This window comes from Ranitomeya imitator, chromosome 6 (assembly GCF_032444005.1).
Source record: "Ranitomeya imitator isolate aRanImi1 chromosome 6, aRanImi1.pri, whole genome shotgun sequence".
In the NCBI taxonomy this organism is placed as follows: Eukaryota; Metazoa; Chordata; class Amphibia; order Anura; family Dendrobatidae; genus Ranitomeya; species Ranitomeya imitator.
Window position 1 is genome coordinate 376,181,780 of NC_091287.1, and position 26,306 is coordinate 376,208,085.

At 44.7% G+C, this 26,306-nt stretch overlaps 1 protein-coding gene across 1 annotated transcript in view; it reads right to left on the minus strand.

The window, feature by feature from the left end:
- CEP192 (centrosomal protein 192) overlaps positions 1-26,306 on the minus strand; it is a 310,915-nt gene that overhangs the window by 26,627 nt on the left and 257,982 nt on the right. The window contains exons 33-38 of the mRNA XM_069731008.1: positions 12,836-13,015; positions 12,439-12,699; positions 12,193-12,311; positions 9,896-10,005; positions 8,793-8,934; positions 7,341-7,516 (exon numbers count right to left, since the gene is read on the minus strand). Coding sequence (XP_069587109.1) covers positions 7,341-7,516; positions 8,793-8,934; positions 9,896-10,005; positions 12,193-12,311; positions 12,439-12,699; positions 12,836-13,015 — 988 coding nt within the window. The remainder of the gene's footprint in view (positions 1-7,340; positions 7,517-8,792; positions 8,935-9,895; positions 10,006-12,192; positions 12,312-12,438; positions 12,700-12,835; positions 13,016-26,306) is intronic.

Genomic DNA, 26,306 nt, shown 5'->3' on the forward strand with positions numbered 1-26,306 from the left:
CTCCGCAGCGCTTTCTCCCTCCAAAGCCCAGCTCTCCACCCACCGTCTCGATGTGTTCTTCCACATCCCCTGTCTCCTCTGGCCGTCATGCTTTGTCCATCAGCAACTCCGCAGCCCAGCTCTCCATCCACTGACACGCTCTGTCCTTCTGCAGCCCCAATCTACAATCGCCATCCCGCATTCTCCCTCCACAGCCCAACTCTCCCCCTCAGCAGCCCCGCTCTCCACTGGCCGTCCCCGCTCTCTCCCTCTGCAGTGGTGGGGGAGTCCCAGCAGCGGGGGGTCCGGCGGTGACCCACTGGTGGTACTGAGCAAGGGCCTGGTACCACCAGCGGGTGCCATATTGGAATACCCATCACTTGGGTATTCCAATATGGCGGTCGGCGTACTTCAGGTGCGGCACGGTGGATTGTGGGATTCGAGGACGTCCAGACGGAAGTGGATGACAGCACAATTTAAGGCAATTATATAAATAGATATTTATATAATTATATTTATAGGGCAGCACGGTGGCGCAGTGGTTAGCACAGCAGCCTTGCAGCGCTGGGGTCCTGGGTTCTAATCCCACCCAGGACAACATCTGCAAAGAGTTTGTATGTTCTCTCCGTGTTTGCGTGGGTTTCCTCCGGGCACTCCGGTTTCCTCCCACATTCCAAAGACATACTGATAGGATTTCTAGATTGTGAGCCCAATCGGGGACAGTGATGATAATGTGATGTAAAGCGCTGCGGAATATGTTAGCGCTATATAAAAATAAAGATTATTATTATTATTATTATGTCGCTGTGTCCATTGTGTCTGAAATTTGAGACTTTAAAAATAAATGTATATTACTGTATGATGTTCTCCCTTTACTTTATTTGAGATTCTACTCTAACAAAGAGGAAACTTCTGTTAACTAGGGTATAAAGTAGTTTTTAATTTGAACTAGCCAATTTTAAAGTTGTAGTTTATGGAAAATTAAACCTTCAAAAAGGAGACTTGGAGCAGTAAGAAATAATAACCGAAGTGATCCTTCCAAATTGGCTTTCATCTGGAGCCAGAGCAGACTGCTTTGTGGTCTGTGCTTACAGGGTGGAAACGTCACCGTTTCACTAGCAGCAGGATCACTGCTACCAGAGACTGGTTTAACCCCTTCAAGACCCAGCCTATTTTGACCTTAAAGACCTTGCCGTTTTTTGCAATTCTGACCAGTGTCCCTTTATGAGGTAATAACTCAGGAACGCTTCAACGGATCCTAGCGGTTCTGAGATTGTTTTTTCGTGACATATTGGGCTTCATGTTAGTGGTAAATTTAGGTCAATAAATTCTGCATTTATTTGTGATAAACACGGAAATTTGGCGAAAATTTTGAAAATTTCGCAATTTTCACATTTTGAATTTTTATTCTGTTAAACCAGAGAGATATGTGACACAAAATAGTTAATAAATAACATTTCCCACATGTTTACTTTACATCAGCACAATTTTGGAAACAAAATTTTTTTTTGTTAGGAAGTTATAAGGGTTAAAATTTGACCAGCGATTTGTCATTTTTACAACGAAATTTACAAAACCATTTTTTTTAGGGACCACCTCACATTTGAAGTCAGTTTGAGGGGTCTATATGGCTGAAAATACCCAAAAGTGACACCATTCTAAAAACTGCACCCCTCAAGGTACTCAAAACCACATTCAAGAAGTTTATTAACCCTTCAGGTGCTTCACAGCAGCAGAAGCAACATGGAAGGAAAAAATGAACATTTAACTTTTTAGTCACAAAAATTATCTTTTAGCAACAATTTTTTTATTTTCCCAATGGTAAAAGGAGAAACTGAACCACGAAAGTTGTTGTCCAATTTGTCCTGAGTACGCTGATACCTCATATGTGGGGGTAAACCACTGTTTGGGCGCACGGCAGGGCTTGGAAGGGAAGGAGCGCCATTTGACTTTTTGAATCAAAAATTGGCTCCACTCTTTAGCGGACACCATGTCACGTTTGGAGAGCCCCCGTGTGCCTAAAAATTGGAGCTCCCCCACAAGTGACCCCATTTTGGAAACTAGACGCCCCAAGGAACTTATCTAGATGCATAGTGAGCACTTTGAACCCCCAGGTGCTTCACAAATTGATCCGTAAAAATGAAAAAGTACTTTTTTTTCACAAAAAAATTCTTTTAGCCTCAATTTTTTCATTTTCACATGGGCAACAGGATAAAATGGATCCTAAAATGTGTTGGGCAATTTCTCCTGAGTACACCAATACCTCACATGTGGGGGTAAACCACTGTTTGGGCACATGGTAAGGCTCGGAAGAGAAGGAGCGCCATTTGACTTTTTGAATGAAAAATTATTTCCATCGTTAGCGGACACCATGTCGCGTTTGGATAGCTCCTGTGTGCCTAAACATTGGCGCTCCCCCACAAGTGACCCCATTTTGGAAACTAGACCCCCCAAGGAACTTATTTAGATGCCTAGTGAGCACTTTAAACCCTCAGGTGCTTCACAAATTGATCTGTAAAAATGAAAAAGTACTTTTTTTTCACAAAAAAATTATTTTCGCCTCAATTTTTTCATTTTCACATGGGCAGTAGGATAAAATGGATCATAAAATTTGTTGGGCAATTTCTCCCGAGTACGCCGATACCTCATATGTGGGGGTAAACCACTGTTTGGGCACACGGCAGGGCTCGGAAGGGAAGGCGCGCCATTTGACTTTTTGAATGGAAAATTAGCTCCAATTGTTAGCGGACACCATGTCGCGTTTGGAGAGCCCCCTGTGTGCCTAAACATTGGAGCTCCCCCACAAGTGACCCCATTTTGGAAACTAGACCCCCCAAGGAACTTATCTAGATGCATATTGAGCACTTTAAACCCCCAGGTGCTTCACAGAAGTTTATAACGCAGAGCCATGAAAATAAAAAATAATTTTTCTTTCCTCAAAAATGATTTTTTAGCCTGGAATTTCCTATTTTGCCAAGGATAATGGGAGAAATTGGACCCCAAATATTGTTGTCCAGTTTGTCCTGAGTACGCTGATACCCCATATGTGGGGGTAAACCACTGTTTGGGCGCACGGCAGGGCTCGGAAGGGATGGCACGCCATTTGGCTTTTTAAATGGAAAATTAGCTCCAATCATTAGCGGACACCATGTCACGTTTGGAGAGCCCCTGTGTGCTTAAACATTGGAGATCCCCCAGAAATGACACCATTTTGGAAACTAGACCCCCAAAGGAACTAATCTAGATGTGTGGTGAGGACTTTGAACCCCCAAGTGCTTCACAGAAGTTTATAACGCAGAGCCATGAAAATAAAAAAAAAAATTATTTTCTCAAAAATGATCTTTTAGCCTGCAATTTTTTATTTTCCCAAGGGTAACAGGAGAAATTTGACCCCAAAAGTTGTTGTCCAGTTTCTCCTGAGTACGCTGATACCCCATATGTGGGGGTAAATCACTGTTTGGGCACATACCGGGGCTCGGAAGTGAAGTAGTGACGTTTTGAAATGCAGACTTTGATGGAATGCTCTGTGGGCGTCACGTTGCGTTTGCAGAGCCCCTGATGTGGCTTAACAGTAGAAACCCCCCACAAGTGACCCCATTTTGGAAACTAGACCCCCAAAGGAACTTATCTAGATGTGTGGTGAGCACTTTGAACCCCCAAGTGCTTCATAGAAGTTTATAATGCAGAGCCGTGAAAATAATAAATACGTTTTCTTTCCTCAAAAATAATTATTTAGCCCAGAATTTTTTATTTTCCCAAGGGTTACAGGAGAAATTGGACCCCAAAAGTTGTTGTCCAGTTTCTCCTGAGTACGCCGATACCCCATATGTGGGGGTAAACCACTGTTTGGGCACACGTCGGGGCTCAGAAGGGAAGTAGTGACTTTTGAAATGCAGACTTTGATGGAATGGTCTGCGGGTGTCACGTTGCGTTTGCAGAGCCCCTGGTGTGCCTAAACAGTAGAGACCCCCCACAAGTGACCCCATTTTAGAAACTAGACCCCCCAAGGAACTTATCTAGATATGTGGTGAGCACTTTGAACCCCCAAGTGCTTCACAGACGTTTACAACGCAGAGCCGTGAAAATAAAAAATCATTTTTCTTTCCTCAAAAATTATGTTTTAGCAAGCATTTTTTTAGATTCACAAGGGTAACAGGAGAAATTGGACCCCAGTAATTGTTGCGCAGTTTGTCCTGAGTATGCTGGTACCCCATATGTGGGGGTAAACCACTGTTTGGGCACACGTCAGGGCTCGGAAGTGAGGGAGCACCATTTGACTTTTTGAATACGAGATTGGCTGGAATCAATGGTGGCGCCATGTTGCGTTTGGAGACCCCTGATGTGCCTAAACAGTGGTAACCCCTCAATTCTAACTCCAACACTAACCCCAACACACCCCTAACCCTAATCCCAACTGTAGCCATAATCCTAATCACAACCCTAACCCCAACACACCCCTAACCACAACACTAACCCCAACACACCCCTAACCCTAACCACAACCCTAATTCCAACCCTAACCCTAAGGCTATGTGCCCACGTTGCGGATTCGTGTGAGATATTTCCGCACCATTTTTGAAAAATCTGCGGGTAAAAGGCACTGTGTTTTACCTGCGGATTTTCCGCGGATTTCCAGTGTTTTTTGTGCGGATTTCACCTGCGGATTCCTATTGAGGAACAGGTGTAAAACGCTGCGGAATCCGCACAAAGAATTGACATGCTGCGGAAAATACAACGCAGCGTTCCCGCGCGGTATTTTCCGCACCATGGGCACAGCGGATTTGGTTTTTCATATGTTTACATGGTACTGTAAACCTGATGGAACACTGCTGCGAATCCGCAGCCAAATCCGCACCGTGTGCACATAGCCTAATTCTAAAGGTATGTGCACACGCTGCGGATCCGCAGCAGTTTCCCATGAGTGTACAGTTCAATGTAAACCTATGGGAAACAAAAATCGCTGTACACATGCTGCGGAAAAACTGCACGGAAACGCAGCAGTTTACATTCCGCAGCATGTCACTTCTTTGTGCGGATTCCGCAGCGGTTTTACAACTGCTCCAATAGAAAATCGCAATTGTAAAACCGCAGTGAAATGCGCAGAAATAAACGCGGTAAATCCGCCATAAATCCGCAGCGGTTTAGCACTGCGGATTTATCAAATCCGCAGCGGAAAAATCCGCAGAGGACCAGAATACGTGTGCACATTCCTAACCCTAACCCTAGCCCTAACCCTAGCCCTAACCCTAGCCCTACCCCTAACCCTACCCCTACCCCTACCCCTACCCCTAACCCTAACCCTACCCCTAGCCCTAACCTTAACCCTAACCCTACCCCTAACCCTAACCCTATTCTAACATTAGTGGAAAAAAAAAAATTTCTTTATTTTTTTATTGTCCCTACCTATGGGGGTGACAAAGGGGGGGGGGTCATTTATTATTTTTTTTATTTTGATCACTGAGATAGATTATATCTCAGTGATCAAAATGCACTTTGGAACGAATCTGCCGGCCGGCAGATTCGGCGGGCGCACTGCGCATGCGCCCGCCATTTTGGAAGATGGCGGCGCCCGGGAGAAGACGGACGGGACCACGGCTGGATCGGTAAGTATGATAGGGTGGGGGGGACCACGGGGGGGGGGATCGGAGCACGGGGGGGGGGGGAATCGGAGCGCGGGAGGGGTGGAACGGAGCGCGGGGGGCGTGGAACGGAGCACGGGGGGGCTGGAATGGAGCACGGGGGGGTGGAACGGAGCACGGGGGGGGGGTGGATCGGAGTGCAGGGGGGGTGATTGGAGCACGGGGGGGTGATTGGAGCACGGGGGGAGCGGACACGAGCACGGGGGGGAGCGGAGCACTGGACGGAGGGGAGGCGGAGCAGTGTACCGGCCAGATCGGGGGGGTGGGGGGGCGATCGGAGGGGTGGGGTGGGGGCACACTAGTATTTCCAGCCATGGCCGATGATATTTCAGCATCGGCCATGGCTGGATTGTAATATTTCACCCGTTATAATGGGTGAAATATTACAAATCGCTCTGATTGGCAGTTTCACTTTCAACAGCCAATCAGAGCGATCGTAGCCACGAGGGGGTGAAGCCACCCCCCCTGGGCTAAACTACCACTCCCCCTGTCCCTGCAGATCGGGTGAAATGGGAGTTAACCCTTTCACCCGATCTGCAGGGACGCGATCTTTCCATGACGCCGCATAGGCGTCATGGGTCGGAATGGCACCGACTTTCATGACGCCTACGTGGCGTCAAAGGTCGGGAAGGGGTTAAGCAGCACGTCAGATGTTTTATGATGATGTGCTGCTCAAATTCACTGGAACGCAGAAACCAGAAGCCTTAGCGCTATGGCATCTGGTTGAATGGTGGCAGCCTGGTGTAATGTTTGCGCAGACAACAGAGCGGCTTGTTCTGGATCCAGGTGGGTGCCGGTAGGTAGGTATGACTAGGTTGTTTTTTTTTTTTTCTTTTTTCATATACACATACCCAGTCTATCAGGAAATAGTTTTATTTTGACGGGTAATCCCTTTACTATATAAATATTCTGTAAAATCTGTATTAAAATACATGAGAGATATAGTTCATTTTATTTTTAAAACAAACATTTAAAAAGTTTCCTGACTATGCATGAGAAAAGCTATATTCAGCAATAACCTATCTGTACAGGTACAGTCAGTACTATTATCATTCATACCATACTGGTATGTGCACACAACTGTTGCGCGTTGGACACTGCATACTTGAGCAGCAGCCAGATGTTACAGCATAGTGGATGGGATTTCAAGAAATCCCATGGCCACTATGTGTCCAGAGACGGCCGTGGAGGCGGACATGCGGCGCATCTCTCTAGACCAGAGGTGTCAAACTGCATTCCTTGAGGGCCGCAAACAGGTCATGTTTTCAGGATTTCCTTGTATTGCACAAGGTGCTGGAATCATTCTGTGCAGGTGATTAAATTATCACCTGTGCAATACAAGGAAATCCTGAAAACATGACCTGTTTGCGGCCCTCGAGGAATGCAGTTTGACACCTCTGCTCTAGACCACAGAATGTCTATTTATCTTGGGGACACACTAGCATCCGCAAGATAAATTTCACCCATACAATGTATAAATTTCACCCATACAATGTATTGAACGTGGTGAATCCGCACAGCTCAGTGAACACATGCGGAATCACCTGCGTTCAATAGACGGCAGTACGACTACTAGTCCAAAGTGCTGCCAATTACTGAACATCTGCACATACTCTCAGACATAATACAGGAATAAAACTCTTGTTTACAGCTCCTATACAGACACAACGCTAACAATAATTACAATAAGGCAGTAATTAATGCTTAAGAAGGAGTACATACCAGCAGCAGGCGCTTTCAACATTAGGGCCTCTGGCAGGACACTCCATGGATGTTGTTCAAGAACGTTCTTTTGGAATGAGACATTACTGTTTGTCAAAAAAGGTCCTTGTGGGCCTCTGACCGGTAACACATCCAGTGATGCATTGCTAAAGTTTCGCTCTGTATTTCCTAAAGGACTATATATGAATCCAAATGGGAGTTGGGTGAGATGGGGGATGTGGAGAAGGGAGAGTGGGGGGTAAAAAAAAGGTAATAGAAATATTTGCAGTAAATTCTTCTAAGTGCACAGTAGGAAAAACAGTTCATAAAATACATGTACTTCTGACACACCACACGCGTTCTTTACTTGCTTTTTTCCCCTCATTCATTTGGGTGGGTGAAAAAATGAGAACACAATTAACATGCGGCAGCTTTTCAAAAAACCCAGACTTTGATGGTTAAAATACGGCAAGAATAAAAAAATAAAGCAGCATGTGCGTGAGATTTCAGAACGCTCACTCATCTTGCTGGTACTGTAAACTGCAGCATTTTTTAGCCTTGAAAATGAGAAAATGAGAGGAAAAAAAATGCAGCAAAACTGCAATGTTCAAACAGACACTTAAAAAAGCTGAACTGTTTTCACATGACAGACAAGAAAACAAGCCATGAAAGAGACTCTGCATATTTTCAACTGTGATTTTCAATAAGACATCAGATATCGGAGGCAAGACTGGCACAATAGAAACTATATGTAAGATAGGTTCATATTGTATTTTTTTACATTATATGTATATCTCCAGACATAAAATGTAGTAATGATTAAAGGGACCTTATCAGCAATTTTTACCTCCCAAACAATTTGTGCAGCCCGATTACATGATAAGCCAGTCGATCCTTTTATGACCCAGATCACTGTTCCTGCAGTGAGAAACTGCACTTTGAGGTTGTGCCTGACCAGGTACTTCTAGCTCATCATCCTCAAGCTGTGTTTGCTACTCAGTAGCGCCCTCCCTTGGCTGATTGACCGGTCACTGTCCACACACCAGAGGAAATGATCGGCCAATCCTCCACGGAAGAGTGGGGTTAGGTAGGAAACAGTGTGAGAATGAGAAGCTAGAAGTACATGGTCATGCCCCAATGGCGCTTCCAGACACAAAAGACGCCATTTCTCTCTGATGCAGCAGTGCTTTGGAGTCAAAGAGATTGACTGGCTTGTATTTTAAAGGGCTACACAGTCATATAAATGATTTTAGGTGGAGTTCAAGTTTGACAGGTTCCCTTTAAGCAGCAATTTTAATGAGGTGGTAGATCTGCAGTACTATCAAACATTACCCAGGTTTTATCCTCTCACCATAACGTATTAATAAATTCTGGCATTGTGCATGGTATGCCAGAATCACACTATTTAGTTTTGGTTTCTGTTGAAGTCATTAGTGGTAACGTTCGTTTTTAAAAATGGATTACACGCATTACCTGGCTAGATTAATATTTCGACAAGGAAGCAAAGTTTCACCATTATTCACTTCCGAAGCACTTCCAAAAACAGACAGTGCAACTTTATGCATATTGCCATAGAAAAGTTGGACATCATTTGGTCTTTGTGGCAAATCACACACTGAAAAAGTAAAAGACTCAATCAGATTTAACATTCTGTAGCTGTTCAGTCAGAATTACTCATACTAAAGATGAATATATTGGAGTTGGAATTGAAGGAGTTGCCCAAGAGGAGAGGTAATATGACATCAAAGATTGACCTCTACTGATCAGACTTCTCTGCACACTTTTTTCCAGGAAGATGTATGGTTGGTCATGGAGGAATCAGAGGTCAAGCTCAGAACAATCAGATATTGATTGCATAGCCTAGACGCATGTCAAAGCCTCCAGAAACAACCTATACAGGTTTCCCTAAACATCAGGCCATTGTGTAGGCGGTAAGGGTACCGTCACACAGTGCAATTTTCATCGCTACAACGGTACGATCCGTGACGCTCCAGCATCGTAACAATATCGCTCCAGCGTCGTAGACTGCTGTCACACTTTGCAATCTACGACGCTGGAGCGATAATTTCATGACGTATGTGCGATGTAGAAGCCGTTGGTTACTATGCGCACATCGTATACGATATATGTTACACCATGCGATCATGCCGCCACAGCGGGACACTAGACAACGAAAGAAAGTTTCAAACGATCTGCTACGACGTACGATTCTCAGCGGGGTCCCTGATCGCAGGAGCGTGTCAGACACTGCGATATCGTAACTATATCGCTCGAACGTCACGAATCGTGCCGTCGTAGCGATCAAAATTGCACTGTGTGACGGTACCCTAAAGCACAAAAACATACAGAAGATACAAAACATGACTGTTTCATCCATCAAGCTACAAATGATGGAAAACAACATCACATATTCAATGCGATCGTGGGAGGAAAAGGGAATATTGGCTTTCATGGCCTTGTAGTTCAGAATGATCATCTGTGAAATGGAGAGCTGCAGATTTACATACAAAAGAAAACAGCAACAAGCACATGAAAAATCTACCAGATTTGTATAGTGCAGAAAACATTCAAATTACCTTCAGACACAAGGTGCTCACTGCGAAACTCTTCATCAAATCTTATATTCTTTAACCTTGCATTTTCAGCAATGGTTTTTTGTGCAGATTCAGGCTTGTACTGCAGCGCTCTGTTTGGAAACAAATATTAGTGTTAAAATGGAGGTGTACCATAACGGCATGACCATTTATTTATGCTTGCTTACACTGCGCTACCACATTCTACAGTCTTTCACAGACAGTATCACTGTTTCCATTATTAGGACCAGATCAGCAAGTGAGGCATTTCTTAATAAACTCAGCAGAAATTCAAATGATCAAAGGTTACATCAACTTCGTCCCAAAGTGCTCAAGAGCGGAGAACATTTGTTAATGCAAACTTTTCAAATTGTAATTATAAAAGAACTTGTGTAATGATAGGGTTAAACGGATTACAATAACCAGTCAAGAAATTCAGAAAGTGTTCATCTAGACAGGACACTGACATTTTATTGAATGTCTCAGTGATTGAAATAAGGGATAAAAGTTATGCAGTTGGCGTTATAACTTACAGAAAACACTTGTTTTTGACTGCTCCTAACTCAATGCAGCAAGAATTTATGATGTTCTATAAGTATGCCTAGAGTACATCTGTGAAAACACAGCATTTCTTCTTAATTATGCCAGACGTAAATCGTGTAGGCCCAGAATCAAACTGCTGTCTGATATATTGACTATTCTTGTAGGTCGAATACTTACCTCTAATATTATCTCCCACAGTTTATTTTCTTTGCAAAATAGTAATGCATTGCCACTGAACAATGAGGCTTGCTGATATGTTGATTACATACATTGTCCATGCTAGTTTTTTGGCATTCCCAAATGGGAAAAACTATGCAAATAGATTACAAACAATGAAGGATGGCCTCATTCACATCTCTCTCTGACCTCTGGATGCTGGTAGAAGGCCAGTTGTGAACTATATAAAGTGACTTATTCTTCTGGTCCGTGTGACACTACAGATCAGTTTAGGGGACTGCGACCCCAGCTGGAAGAAGAAAGGACTGCTTCATTGACCATTAGAATTAGAACACTTTAGAACACCAGCTTAAAAATGATTTTAACATCCGAAATGTTGGCCTAATGAAATGTATGTTCAATAAATGCACTCAATACTTGGTCGGAGCTCCTCTTGCATCAATTAATGCATCAATGTGTCGTGGCATAGAGGCGATCAGCCTGTGGCACTGCTGAGGTGTTATGGAAGCCCAGGTTGCTTTGACAGCAGCCTTTAGCTTATCTGCATTGTTGGGTCTGGAGTCTCATCTTCCTCTTGACAGTACCCCATAGATTCTTTATGGGGTTAAGGTCAGAGGAGTTTGCTGGCCGATCAAGCACAGTGATACTGTTATTTTTAAACCAGGTATTGGTACTTTTGGCAGTGTGGACAGGTGAAGTCCTGCTGGAGAATTAAATTTCCATCTCTAAAAAGCTTGTAGGCAGAGGGAATCATGAAGTGCTCTAAAATTTCCTGGTAAACGGCTGCGCTGACTTTGGTCTTGATAAAACACAGTGGACGTACACCAGCAGATGACATGGCTCACGAAAACATGATTGATTGTGGACACTTCACACTAGACCTTGGATATCAAGGTCTCAGAGTCTGGAGGAATAATGGAGAGAAAGACAATCCAAGCAGCTTGAGGTCTAGTGTGAAGTTTCCACAATCAGTGATGGTTTGGGGAGCTATATAATCTGCTGGTATACTTTTCACTTTATGACATTTGGAGTGCTGCCTTCCTTTGCCTGTTTGTAATCTGCTGGTATAGGTACACTGTGTTTTATCAAGGCCAAAGTCAACGCAGCCGTCTACCAGATATAATATACGGTAAGCATATATTCAAAGAAGTTTTAAGTTTTGGACCGGATTTTTTAGTTTATTTTTTACTGTACATATCCACTGTAGATGAAAATCTGTTGCCAAGTCCCACATTTACCTATCCTAGAAAGGAGTACTCAGTAACTAAAAACTTAATGGCAATCAAATAATACCAGGAGAAGCTGCAAGTTGGTTGCACACTTCAAATGGATTGGGGACTATGGAAAATTAGCTCTCCAGACAATTGCTTTAATATTATGTTGAATCAATAGCATTTTAGATTGGGGGTGAAGGTGTCGGATTTTATTTGCCCCCAGACAACTCATATAAAGACGACCTAACATTTTTATGGACTGTAATGATTGGTCAGGATCAATAATTAATTTTGCATTGGGGTGCAGTTACTTAATATACCGATCTTTTTTTATAGCCTTGCACAACTCTCGTATAAAGACTTTACCTGCGAAACTGCTGCCTTGAAACTTCATCTCCGCAGAAAAAACAGACTGTGAATAACAGCGATGTACTAGATTGAAGACATTCCTCCAGTGCTGTACCATTGAAGGATATTGTAACTATCTATGATGAAAAACAAACATTTGAACACTGAAGACATCTTAAGAGAACAATGTACTCTTTTTGGAGTAGCTTCACCAGCCCAAGTAACTACAACAAGATTCTAAACATCCATCCAAAATAAACCTACCTCCTGGGTGCCTTCCTTCAATATAAACTTTTCAGGAGTAACTGAACAAGAGCCGGAATCCATTAGGAGACCTTTCTGTACATTGACAAAACATACAGCCTTGACATATGCAGCCCTGGAGCCGGTGTTCCTGACTGAGACATTCCCCTTGCTCACACGGTCAGCCATCAATCCACTTAGCGTTATCATGTAGCTGTCTGACAGCTTTTTAACACCTTCAAGTATTACATTACTTGTCCCACCATAACCAGACAGGGGTATCTAGGGGAAGAGGAACAAAAATGTTACAATAAAAATAAGTTATGGGGGTCAAAACAACTTGTAACTAGCAATACTGCCTACCTCTAAATAATAAAAAAAATATATATTAAAGAAAAAAAATTAGACCAAATCTTACAGTAAATTTAATCCCTGGCTGTGAAGGTTTGATCCCAGATTGCTTGATCTCCAGTTTAGCCAACATACAACCTACACGTGTAGGTGAAAACATCAGCTGAATGCAAGAATCTTCTTTCGGGAGGATTGTAAGCTCACGAACGTTGGTCAAACGTTCTTCTGGGCCAAATGAACTTTGCAACTGCAGAACACAAAAGCTTATTAGACATACAAACCAAAATGTATTTCTTTTATTTCCCCTTTATAGATCTAGATAGAAAAAAAAACAACAATTTAGCAAAACTGACAATATAGATTGTGTTCTCATATGGGAATGAAAAGTTGTAAGAAAGTGTCCGTATTTGCTCATGGTAACTAGTCAGTTAACAACACTTTATAGTAGGTTTGAATATTAATGTAGTGACCTGACTGCTGGCACTGGAAACACTGGCACAATATCTTGGTACAGTTATTATCTATAGGAGACACATGTTTGCAGCTATTCTCAAGAAGAAAAAATGTTGTATATTATGCAACTGGAAGAGCAGACAGTTCAGTTTGCCAATAAGTTTTTTGCAGGATAGTCTTACGGCATTGTGTTTACACCCTAAACAAAATTAAATCTTTGCTGAGATAAGTGGGCAACAATAATACTGAAGGTACCAACTTTTTTTTTAGTAAACTATTTAATAGCTAAAATAGAATACTAAAATGTAGATATTCATTCTGATATGAGTAGAGAACAAAGTTAGAAATGCCTTAAAGAGAATCTGTCATGAGGTCTTGCCATGTAATCTGAGAGCAGCATGATGTAGGGACAGAGACTCCGATTCCAGAGAGGTGTCACTTACTGCGCCACTTGGTGTAGTTTTGATACAATCACTCTGCTTTCTCTGCTGCAAATCTAGCAGTTCTCTGAATGCTTAGCTCTGTATAATCCCTCCCAGACCACTGGCAGTTTTTTGGCAAGGTACAGTGTATAAAGAAAGCCACCCCGTGATGGGGGCGAGGTTACACAGAGCAGGAGGACTAGATGACACCAAACAGCTAGTCCTCTAATAGGACCTACTGATGAAAATAGAATTCGAATTACCGGTAATTCGGTTTCTAGGAACCTTCCACGACAGTCTCCTTGGAGGATGTCTCCCCGCCCTAATGGGGGACAGGAAACAAAGAGGTTAAATACCCCTCCCCTTCCAGCTATCTCCAGTGTTTTTTCTGGACACACAAGCATGAATATTTACCACTCAAGTGCAGGAATTATCCTGTCAAAACTCAGTCTATAATGTCTGGTGAAGATATGCACAGAAGACAATGTAGCGGCTCTGCATATCTGCTCAGATGAAGCGTTCCCTCTTGCTGCCCATGATGTAGAAACCGACCGAGTGGAGTGAGCCTTTAGTGAAGACAAATGGCCTGTTTGATCCAGTTTGCAATTGTGCTTTTAGCCGCTTTCTTTCCTTTATTCTGGCCTGAAAATTGATTAAAAAGATTCTGGTCAACCCTCCAAGGCTTGGTTTGCTCCAGGTAATGGAGCACCACTTTGCGGACATCCAGAGCGTGGAAGTTTTCTTTCTTTCCTGCATTGGAAGGATTTGGGCAAAATGAGGGCAACACATTATCTTGACTCCTATGGAAGTCTGAGGCAACCTTGGGCATAAAGGAGGGATCTAAACGCAAAACTATACTATCCGAGTTTACAGATAGGTAGGGTTCTTGTATTGAAAGGGCCTGCAATTCTCCTATGCGTCTAGCCGTGGTAATTGCCACCAGAAAAACCGTCTTAAGTGTTAGGGTTTTCAAAGATGTTGAGGACAAGGGTTCGAAAGGAACCTGGGTTAGACTGTTGAGTACTAAATTTAGATCCCAGGGGGTAACCCGGCTAGAGAGTCTAGGACGTATTCTGCTTGCAGAGGTCATAAACGGTTTGATCCAGCGGTGCCCAGCCAGGTCATGGTCAAAAAAGGAACTAAGGGCAGAAATCTAAACCTTCAGAGTGCTTGAGGAAATACCTAGCTCTAACCCTTTCTGGAGGAAGTCTAGGACCTGAGCAATGTTGGGGTGGAAGGGATCAGGGACGTTGGGAAGGCACCAGGAAGAAAACTTTTTCCATACTCTGCCATAGATGGCATTCGTCACTGGTTTCCTACTCTTTTGAAGAGTTTGGATTACCCTGTCCGAGAGACCTCTGGCTTTTAGGATGCTGGCTTCAGTAATCAAGCCGCTAGGCTCAGTCTGTTTAAGTCTGGAAAACACCAAATGATATCCCTACTAAGGTCATGAAGGAGACCATGCACAATACCGAAAACAAAAACCTTCACACAGAGACCAAATAAAAAAATTTATATAAACTTTAATGTATGGGTGTGGTGGGTCCCCAGTTCCTCCTCCTGGTAACTATACATATATTTAACATCTTTTGCAGTATTATGTTCATCTACGTTTAGGCTATTGTGTGCTCATGTCCTGCACTTCTGAGCGCTATGATTTAGGTGCCGTTTTCTTACTTGTGTTTACGTATTTCTATGTACTGAACTTCATTATATGTTTTCATGTATACCATGGGCATTTATAATATACTTTACGGTTATATCTAGCCTGTCATTTTGTTTGACATACTGCATTTTTGTGAGGTTGGTTCTTATGTGGGTCCCACTGTGTTTTGCTGCACCAGTGGTCACTGTCCCAGTATTTATATGTTTTTAATGTGAGTCTTAATAAAGTTTATATACATTTTTTTATTTGGTCTCTGTGTGAAAGTTTTTGTTTTCGGTATTGTGTTTAAGTCTGGATAACGTAGGGGACCCTGACAAAGGAGGGTCGGTCGTTTGGGGTAGAAGTAAGGGATCTTCTAATGCCATGTCCATCAATGCGCTGTACCAGCTGCGCCCTGGCCACATTGGAGCAATTAGGATCGTTGTGACCTGGTGCGACCGGATCTTCTGCAGCGTCTTTGCCAACATAGGGATAGGTGGGAAGGCGTAGGCCAAGTTGAAATTCCATGGATGGGTGAAAGCATCTATCCCTGGAGCTCCAAAAGCAGGACTGAGGGAGAAAAGTTTTTGTTTTTGCATTCTGAATATTTGCAAATAAATCGACCTCTGGGCTCCCCCATCTCGTGGTCAGGGATAGGAAGACTGCTTGGTTCAAGCACCATTCTTCCGGATGGACATCCCTCCTGCTCAGGAAGTCCGCCTGGATATTGTCTGAACCTTTGAGATGCACAGCCGAGATAGACAACAGGTGCTTCTCTGCCCAGAAGAATATCCTTTCCGCGATTAGTTTCAAGCTGGCATACTTCGTGCCCCCTTGATGTCGAAGGTAGGCTACCGTCACATTGTCGGAGTAGACCCGAACATGATGATTTTGGATTAGAGATGAGGCAGCTATCAGTGCTTCCTCTACTGCCTTTAATTTTCTCAGATTTGAGGATCTGGATCTTATGTCCAGGGACCATAGTCCCTGAAAAGGTTTCCTCCACCACAGCTCCCCCAACCTCTTCGGCTGGCATCTGTACAAAGTATTTTTAGGGGGAGCTGATCAAAGCTCACCCCCCGCAGCAGGTTTTGGCAATTCAACCACCAGGAGGGAGCCGACTTCACATGTCCCGGAAGCGGAATTTTCCTGGACAGCACGTTGTGATACCTTCGCGAGTATAGAAGGACGTGGGCTTGGAGGGTTCGAGTGTGCGCCTGAGCCCAGGACACTGCTTGAATACATGAAGTCAGATCCCAGAATGGACATGGACTCTCTTAGGTGGTGACCTCAGTTGTTTGAACTTGGAGATTTTCTGGCGAAGGTCGTGCTGACGATCCTCGGGAAGGAAGGATGTCCTCTTCTCCGAGTCTAAGAGAATCCCCATTAATTTCTTCCTTGGAGAAGAGTGGAGGTTCGACTTCTGAAGGTTTGGGATCCAGCCTAGGGATTCGAGGATCTCCAGAGTTTGACACGTCCTGGTTCGGCCGGGGTATCGATGGAGCGATTATTAGGAAGTCGTTTAAATATGGCACGACGCATATTCCCTGGAGATGGATGAAGATAACTGCTTCCCTCATGATTTTTTAAAACACTCTTGGTGCTGAGTACACCCTGAATGGTGGCGTGCTGAATTGGAAATGGGTGATCCCTTGGTCGTGGGTGACTGCGAACCTGAGGAACTTCCTGTGATCCGGAAGGATCGGAACATGATAGTAAGCGTCCCTAAGGTCTATCGTAGCCGTCACCCAGTATTGTCCAATCAGAGGGACTGCCGTCTTGATCGACTCCATCTTGAACCTCCGGTATTTGATGAACTGGATTAGGGGTTTTAAATTTATGATGACCCTGCATAATCCAGAGGGCTTTTTTATGAGGAATAGGCGAGAGTAATGGCCTCTGCCTATCTCCTGATGGGGTACCTGAGAAATTACTTTTTCTCGCAATAGCTCTTGTATTTGTAGGAGGAAAGAATTTTGGAGTCTGGAGTCTGTAATGGGGTAATCTTCAGACACCGTGGGGGGACTCTCGAACTCCAACTTGAGCCCAAATTGTATGGTATGGAGGATCCACTGGTTTGTGGATATGGACTGCCATTGGGCAAGAAAGTCCGAGAGTCGGCCCCCCACCGGAGAGTCACTGTTTGTCCGAGGTCTGCTGTTGTTGAGGGACAAGGATGTTCCTGCCTCTTCCCCCCTTTGGGTAACTCCATTGTCCAGTTTTACCCTTCCCCCTGAACTCCTTCTGGGAGGACTGTTCATGAGGGGGACGAAAAAAACGCTTCCTAGCAAACTTCTGCTCGGGCAGCGATTTCTTCTTGTCCGAAGCTTTTTCAAGGATATCATCCAAGATCGGGCCAAACACGTGGTGTCCCTGGAAGGGAATGCCACAGAGCTTAGTCTTAGAGGTGATGTCCCCACCCCACAATTTTAGCCAAAGGGCTCTCCTAGCAGAATTAGAGAGGACTAAGGATCTTGCTGCCACCCGAACCGACTCTCCTGAAGCATTGGCTAAAAAGCCTGTCGCCTTTTGGAGAAGGGGTAAGGAGTCCAGAATCTCTTCTCTTCAGGTCCCCTCAGAGAGGTGTTCTTCCAATTTGCGAAGCCAGAGAAAAATGGATCTGGCGACGCAAGTAGAAGCTATATATGTTTTAATCAGGTTGGTAGTGGATTCCCATGATTTTTTCAGGTGGCTCTCTATTTTCCGATCCATAGGATCTTTTAATTGGGAAGAATCCTCGAAGGGGAGGGACATCGTCTTGGTTATTTTAGAGACCTGAACGTCCACCCTAGGGACTTCCCAAATAGAACTATCACCTTCAAGGGGAAAGCGTTTTTTTAATTCCAAGGGTACGCTAAGTACCTTCTCTGGGGAAGACCATTCCTGAAAAATAAGGTTTTGGACATTTTCATGCACAGGAAACCCCTTCTTGCTTCTGGGTTTCAGCCCCCCAAACATCTCATCCTGAACCGAGTGTTTCACCTCTACTTCCTCCACCCCCATGGTGTTTCTCACTATGGAAATTAACTCTTCCATATCCTCGGAAGAGAAATCGTATTTCTTATTATCAGGCCCCTGCGTGGATGTGGAGCCCTCATTTTCCCAAATATCTTCTGACCCTGAGGTATGGATTTCACCTGAGTCAGTTTCAGCCGGTGATGTTTTCCTCTTTTTAGGGGGATGCGGCAGTTGGGGCTGGGAAAAGCGGCCATGGAGGTTTGCACCTCCTGCTTGATAAGTGTCTTAATACTGTCCAGGAGATAGGGCTGCTAGGCACGTAATATGTCGTCCGTGCAAGATTGGCGTAAGGTCTTCTTGTCAGCTGATGGGAGCCTGGAACCACAAACCCCACACTTTCGGCTGGGTTTGCTCTTTGGGGCAGAGACCTTTATTTCCTAAAAGAGAGAGAAGGTATACTAAGTGACCCATAGGTATCAAATCGAGACAGTAAGGGACAAGCCCTGCTACTCATGGTAGGAGGGTGAACGCTGGGATCTGCAGATGCAGCAGTAGGTTTGTCGCCGTCCATGGTCAGGCCTGTCACCAGTCACACAAGACAGAGACTCTGCGTCTTACCTGAAGGCTCCCGACCAGGACATGAAGACATCGAGGTCCAGCGTCAGTTGTGTGCTCCTCCTCCCATGATCTTCAGGGAGGATCCCAGGAACGACCCAAGAAGTGGCGAAGGAACCAGAGCTCTAGACCGCCATAGCGAGTGCGTTTCAGCATGGGCGCCCTGGTCAGTGAAAAACCGGAAGTGTACGCGACATCACTTCCGGTGCGCGCACCGACGTCAAAACCGATGCACGCGGACTTCGGACCCAGCCGCCACGTAAGGACGACGCCGGGGAGCTCAGGGAGGACCCCGGCTGCACATCACCGCCCCAATTTACCTCCCGGAGAGGTGTGGGAGGGGCAGGAAGGGGGTCCAGAGTCACATGGGACATGGAGACGGGAGCAGCCACCCAGAGGAAGAGAGGAGAAACCCACGACCTCGGATGCCTGGCTTAAGTTAATGCTTTCCTAGGGCTCCACTCGCTGGCCGTGGCAGCACCTGACAGACCTCTTCATGCCCCACTGGGGGACAGGAAAAACACATGAGATAGCAGGAAGGGGAGGGTATTTAACCTCTGTGTTTGCTGTCCCCCATTAGGGCGGGGAGATATCCTCCAAGGTGACTGTCGTGGAAGGTGACTGGCGAAAATGATTTAATTAAAAAAAAAAAAAATAATTACATAAATATACATATGTGTGTGTGTGTGTGTGTGTGTGTGTGTGTGTGTGTGTGTGTGTGTGTGTGTGTGTGTGTGTGTGTGTATATATATATATATATATATATAAAAAAGGAAAACAGCACACAAAAAAATATATTTTTTTGTGTGCTGTTTTCCTTATATTATTGGAACCACTTGGATACTGGTTTGGAAAGCTTTGCACCGCAAGTTTGGTAATATGATGCTGCTCTAATTTTTTTCTATATATATATATATATATATATATACATAAACACATATACATTACTGGCTATTGAGCCCGTTCTACGCCCGGGTGGCGAGCATTTATATTGGTATATGGTCTCCATCCTGTCATGTGCTGCCCCCATCCTGCGCCCCCATCCTGTCATGTGCTGCTCCGATCCTGCGCCCCCATTCTGACATGTGCTACACCCATCCTGCGCCTCTATTTTGTCATTTGCTGCTCCCATCCTGCGCCCCCATCCTGTCATGTGCTGCTCCCATCCTGCGCCCCCGATCTGTCATGTGCTGCTCCCATCCTGCGCCCCCGTTCTTTCATGTGCTGCTTCCATCCTGCACCCCCGTTCTGTCATATGCTGCTCCCATCCTGCACACCCGTTCTGTCATGTGCTGCTGCCATCCTGCACCCCCGCTCTGTCATGTGCTGCCCTATTCTATCATGTGCTGCTCCCATCCTGCGCCCCCGTTCTGTAATTTGCTGCTCCCATCCATATGCCCCATAGGCTGCTCCATAAAGGTTTATGGCCCCCATAAGATGCCCCATAGTATATGCCCCGTACACTGCTCCATAAAGGTTTATGGCCCCCATAAGATGCTCCATAGTATATGCCCCGTACACTGCTCCATTATGGTTGATGGCCCCATAAGATGCTCCATATTAAATGCCCCCGTACACTGCTCCATTATGGCTGATGGCCCCATAAGATGCTCCATAGTATATGCCCCCGTACACTGCTCCATTATGGTTGATGACCCCTATAAGATGCTCCATATTATATGCCCCCGTACACTGCTCCATTATAGTTGATGGCCCCCATATGATGCTCCATAGTATATGCCCCCGTACACTGCTCCATTATGGTTGATGGCCCCCATATGATGCTCCATAGTATATGCCCCCGTACACTGCTCCATTATGGCTGATGGCCCCCATAAGATGCTCCATAGTATATGCCCCCGTACACTGCTCCATTATGGTTTATGGTCCCCATAAGATGCTCCATTGTATATGCCCCATATGCTGCTGCGATATATATAAAAAAAAAATACCATACTCACCTATCATCGCTGGGCGCCAAGTGCTGGGGGGCCTGAGAAGGCAGGGACACCGGCGCGCTCTGGGGGTCAGGTGCCGGTATCGCCGCTAGCTCAGGCCCCCGACACTTGCTATATTCACCTGGCCGTGATCCAGCACTGCACGCCGCTCCGTGTTCTGGCTCCTCTGGCTGTGACTGTTATGATCTGGTGGCCTTGGAGCAGCATGAGACGTACTCTGGAGAAGGTGGTCCCTGTACTGACCGCAAACCCTGAACCTAGCAGCGCAACTAAAAGCAGCCGTGGGGGGGGGGGTACCTAACACTCCCTAGACCCCTCGGCACAGCCTAAGATCTAACTACCCCTAAAGACAGAAACAGGAAACCTATCTTGCCTCAGAGAAAATCCCCAAAGGATAGATAGCCCCCCACAAATATTGACTGTGAGAGGAGTGGGAACTAACATACGCAGATATGAAATCAGATTTTAGGATAGGAGGCCATACTAGCTAAAAAGAAAGGATAGAACAGAGTACTATGCGGTCAGTATAAAAACACTAGAAAATATCCACCGCAGAAAATACGGATCACCACATCTGACTAAAGACATGGGGGATATATCTGCATCTCCAGAGAAATAGCTAGGCTGCAAAAAATCCTTCACAGACCAAGCTGGACAAGACAAAAACATGAAAATGCACAGAACTATAAGGTCCACTGCAGGTGGACAGCAAATACAAAGCCAGGACTTATCTTTGTAGAAAAACACAGCAAACTGGAAAGACCAGCAGGGAAGTGAATCCTTCAAGAACAATGGACAACTGGCACTGACTAAAGGATCCAGCAAAGCTATATACCCCAGTAAGTCCTGCAATTAGTAGATACACATGTCCACTCCTGCAATCCAGGCGCAACTGCATTACCCTCTACAACCACCGGAGGGAGCCCAAAAGCTGAATTCACAACAGACTGTTCAGTCAGAGGGTGGCGCGCATTAAGCGTGTCATCGCGCCCTCTGAACTGTGAACGTAACAGGCAGAGGACCCGGAACACGGAGCCACACGCAGCGCTGGAACGGGGGACAGGTGAATATAATACTTACCCTCCTGGCGCGTCCACGGTCCCTGCCTCTCCGTTGGAGATCGCGGTGTGCGTTCAGTGTTTACGCATACCGCGATCTCCTGGGAGCGTCACTCTGTGGGGCCCAGACTGCGCCGGCGCTTGCGCAGTCTATAAAGGCTTCGGACAGAGTGACGCTCCCAGCGTGTGTGTGTGTATATATATGTATATATATATATATATATATATATATATATATATATATATATATATATATATATATATATATATATATATATATATATATATATATATATATATATATTACATACACACACGCACATACATATACTGCGCAGTCCGGTAAATGACATACACTGTGTTCCAAATTATTATGCAAATTATATTTTTCTCAGCTTTTCCTAAATGGTCGGTGCAAATGACAGTCAGTTTAATAAAAGTCATCACCCGTTAGATTATATATCGAATTTTATTGAAGAAACCTCCCAATGATAACAGTATAATCTCCAAAATAAATAAAAACTCAAAATGCACTGTTCCAAATTATTAGGCACAGTTGAATTTCTAAACATTTGATATGTCTTAAAGAACTGAAAATGCTCATTTGTGGAATTTGCAGCATTAGGAGGTCACATTCACTGAACAAAAAAGCTATTTAACTCCAAAACCTCCTAACAGGCCAAGTTACATGTTAACATAGGATCCCTTCTTTGATATCACCTTCACAATTCTTGCATCCATTGAACTTGTTTGTTTTTGGAGAGTTTCTGCTTGTATTTCTTTGCATGAAGTCAGAATCGCCTCCCAGAGCCGCAGTTTTGATGTGAACTGCCTCCCACCCTCATAGATCTTTTGCTTGATGATACTCCAAAGGTTCTCTGTACGGTTGAGGTCAGGGGAAGATGGTGGCCACACCATGAGTTTATCGCCTTTTATGCCAATAGCAGCCAATGACTCAGAGGTATTCCTTGCAGCATGAGATGGTGCATTGTCATGCATGAAGATGATTTTGCTCCTGAAGGCACGTTTCTGCTTTTTAGACCATGGAAGAAAGTTGTCAGTCAGAAACTCTAAATACTTTGCAGAGGTAATTTTCACACCTTCAGGAACCTTAACCCCTTAATCCCATATGACGTACTATCCCGTCCAGGTGACCTGGGACTTAATTCCCATGGACGGGATAGTACGTCATATGCGATCGGCCGCGCTCACGGGGGGAGCGCGGCCGATCGCGGCCGGGTGTCAGCTGCCTATCGCAGCTGACATCCGGCACTATGTGCCAGGAGCGGTCACGGACCGCTCCCGGCACATTAACCCCCGGCACACCGCGATCAAAGATGATCGCGGTGTGCCGGCGGTGCAGGGAAGCATCGCGCAGGGAGGGGGCTCCCTGCGGGCTTCCCTGAGACGATCGGTACACGGTGATGTGCTCACCGTGTACCGAGCGTCTTCTCCCTGCAGTCCCCGGATCCAAAATGGCCGCCGGGCTGCATCCGGGTCCTGCAGGGAGCACTTCCGGGTCAGGATCAGGCTGCAGCTGCAGCTCTAATCCTGCCCGGCTGTATGTCAGATCACCGATCTGATAGAGTGCTGTGCACACTGTCAGATCGGTGATCTGTGATGTCCCCCCCTGGGACAAAGTGAAAAAGTAAAAAAAAAAATTTCCACACTTGTAAAAATAAAAATAAAAAAAAAATTCCTAAATAAAGCAGAAAAAAAAAATATTATTCCCATAAATACATTTCTTTACATAAAAAAAAAACAAAAAAACAATAAAAGTACACATATTTAGTATCGCCGCGTCCGTAACGACCCGACCTATAAAACTGGCCCACTAGTTAACCCCTTCAGTGAACACCGTAAGAAAAAAAAAAAAAAAACGAGCCAAAAAACAACGCTTTATTATCATAACGCTGAACAAAGAGTGGAATAACACGCGATCAAAAAGACGGATATAAATAACCATGTTACCTCTGAAAACGTCATCTTGTCCCGCAAAAAACGAGCCGCCATATAGCATCATAACCAAAAAAATAAAAAAGTTATAGTCCTCTGAATAAAGCGATGCCAAAATAATTATTTTTTCTATAAAATAGCTTTTATCGTATAAAAGCGCCAAAACATAAAAAAAATGATATAAATGAGGTGTCGCTGTAATCGTACTGACCCGAAGAATAAAACTGCTTCATCAATTTTACCAAACGCGGAACGGTATAAACGCCTCCCCCAAAAGAAATTCATGAATAGCTGGTTTTTGGTCATTCTGCCTCACAAAAAAATCGGAATAAAAAGCGATCAAAAACTGTCACGTGTCCGAAAATGTAACCGATAAAAACGTCAACTCGTCCCGCAAAAAACAAGACCTCACATGACTCTGTGGACCAAAATATGGAAAAATTATAGGTCTCAAAATGTGGAGACGCAAAAACTTTTTTGCTATAAAAAGCGTCTTTTAGTGTGTGACGGCTGCCAATCATAAAAATCCGCTAAAAAACTCGCTATAAAAGTAAATCAAACCCCCCTTCATCACCCCCTTAGTTAGGCTAGGTTCACATTGCGTTAATGGGTTAACGCTAACGGACAGCGTTGCACGGCGAAAATGTCACAATTAACGCCGTGCAACGGGTCCGTTAGCACAACCATTGACAGCAATGTGATTTTCAGGTGTAGCGCATCGCTAGAGCGTGCCATTTTCGGCTCGCGCTAGCAAGGTGCCATTCTTTTGTGGCGCGCCTCAGACGCTGCTTGCAGCGTCCGCGGCGCGCCCGAGGTCCGATCCCCGATCTTCCAGAGCGGGGACGTTAACGCGACCACTAAAAACGACACCTAAAAAGACATTGTGTTAGCGCAATCCGCTAGTGCTAAACGGATTTCCCTAACGCAATGTGAACCTAGCCTTAGGGAAAAATAATAAAATAAAAAAAAATGTATTTATTTCCATTTTCCGGTTAGGGTTAGGGTTAGGGCTAGGGTTGGGGCTAGGGTTAGGGTTTGGATTACATTTACGGTTGGGATTAGGGTTGGGATTAGAATTAGGGGTGTGTCTGGGTTAGGTGTGTGGTTAGGGTTACAGTTGGGATTAGGGTTAGTGGTGCGTTTGGATTAGGGTTTCATTTATAATTGGGGGGTTTCCACTGTTTAGACACATCAGGGGCTCTCCAAACGCGACATGGCGTCCGATCTCAATTCCAGCCAATTCTGCATTGAAAAAGTAAAACAGTGCTCCTTCACTTCCGAGCTCTCCCGTGCGCCCAAACAGGGGTTTACCCCAACATATGGGGTATCAGCGTACTCGAGACAAATTGGACAACAACTTTTTGGGTCCAAGTTCTCTTGTTATCCTTGGGAAAATAAAAATTTGGGGGGCTAAAAATCATTTTTGTGGGAAAAAAAAGGATTTTTATTTTCACGGCTCTGCGTTGTAAACTGTAGTGAAACACTTGGGGGTTCAAAGTTTTCACAACACATCTAGATAAGTTCCATGGGAGGTCTAGTTTCCAATATGGGGTCACTTGTGGGTGGTTTCTACTGTTTGGGTACATCAGGGGCTCTGCAAATGCAACGTGACTCCTGCAGACCAATCCATCTAAGTCTGCATTCCAAATGGCGCTCCTTCCCTTCCGAGCTCTGCCATGCGCCCAAACAGTGGTTCCCCCCCACATATGGGGTATCAGCGTACTCAGGACAAATTGGACAACAACTTTTGGGGTCCAATTTATTATGTTACCCTTGTGAAAATACAAAACTGGGGGCTAAAAAATTTTTGCGAAAAAAAAATAAATTTATTTTAACGGCTCTGCGTTATAAACTGTAGTGAAACACTTGGGGGTTCAAAGCTCTCAAAACACATCTAGATAAGTTCCTTAGAGGGTCTAGTTTCCAAAATGGTGTCACTTGTGGGGGTTTTTAATGTTTAGGCACATCAGGGGCTCTCCAAACCAACATGGCGTCCCATCTTAATTCCAGTCAATTTTGCATTGAAAAGTCAAATGGCGCTCCTTCCCTTCCGAGCTCTGCTATGCACCCAAAAAGTGGTTTACCCCCACATATGGGGTATCGTCGCACTCAGGACAAATTGCACAACAACTTTTGTGGTCTAATTTCTTCTCTTACCCTTGGGAAAATAAAAAATTGGGGGCGAAAATATCATTTTTGTGAAAAAATAAGATTTTTTATTTTTACGGCTCTGCATTATAAACTTCTGTGAAGCACTTGTTGGGTCAAAGTGCTCACCACACATCTAGATAAGTTCCTTAAGGGGTCTACTTTTCAAAATGGTGTCACTTGTGAGGGGTTCCAATGTTTAGGCACATCAGGGGCTCTCCAAACGCAACATGGCGTCCCATCTCAATTCCAGTCAATTTTGCATTGAAAAGTCAAATGGCGCTCCTTTCCTTCCGAGCTCTGCCATGCGCCCAAACAGTGGTTT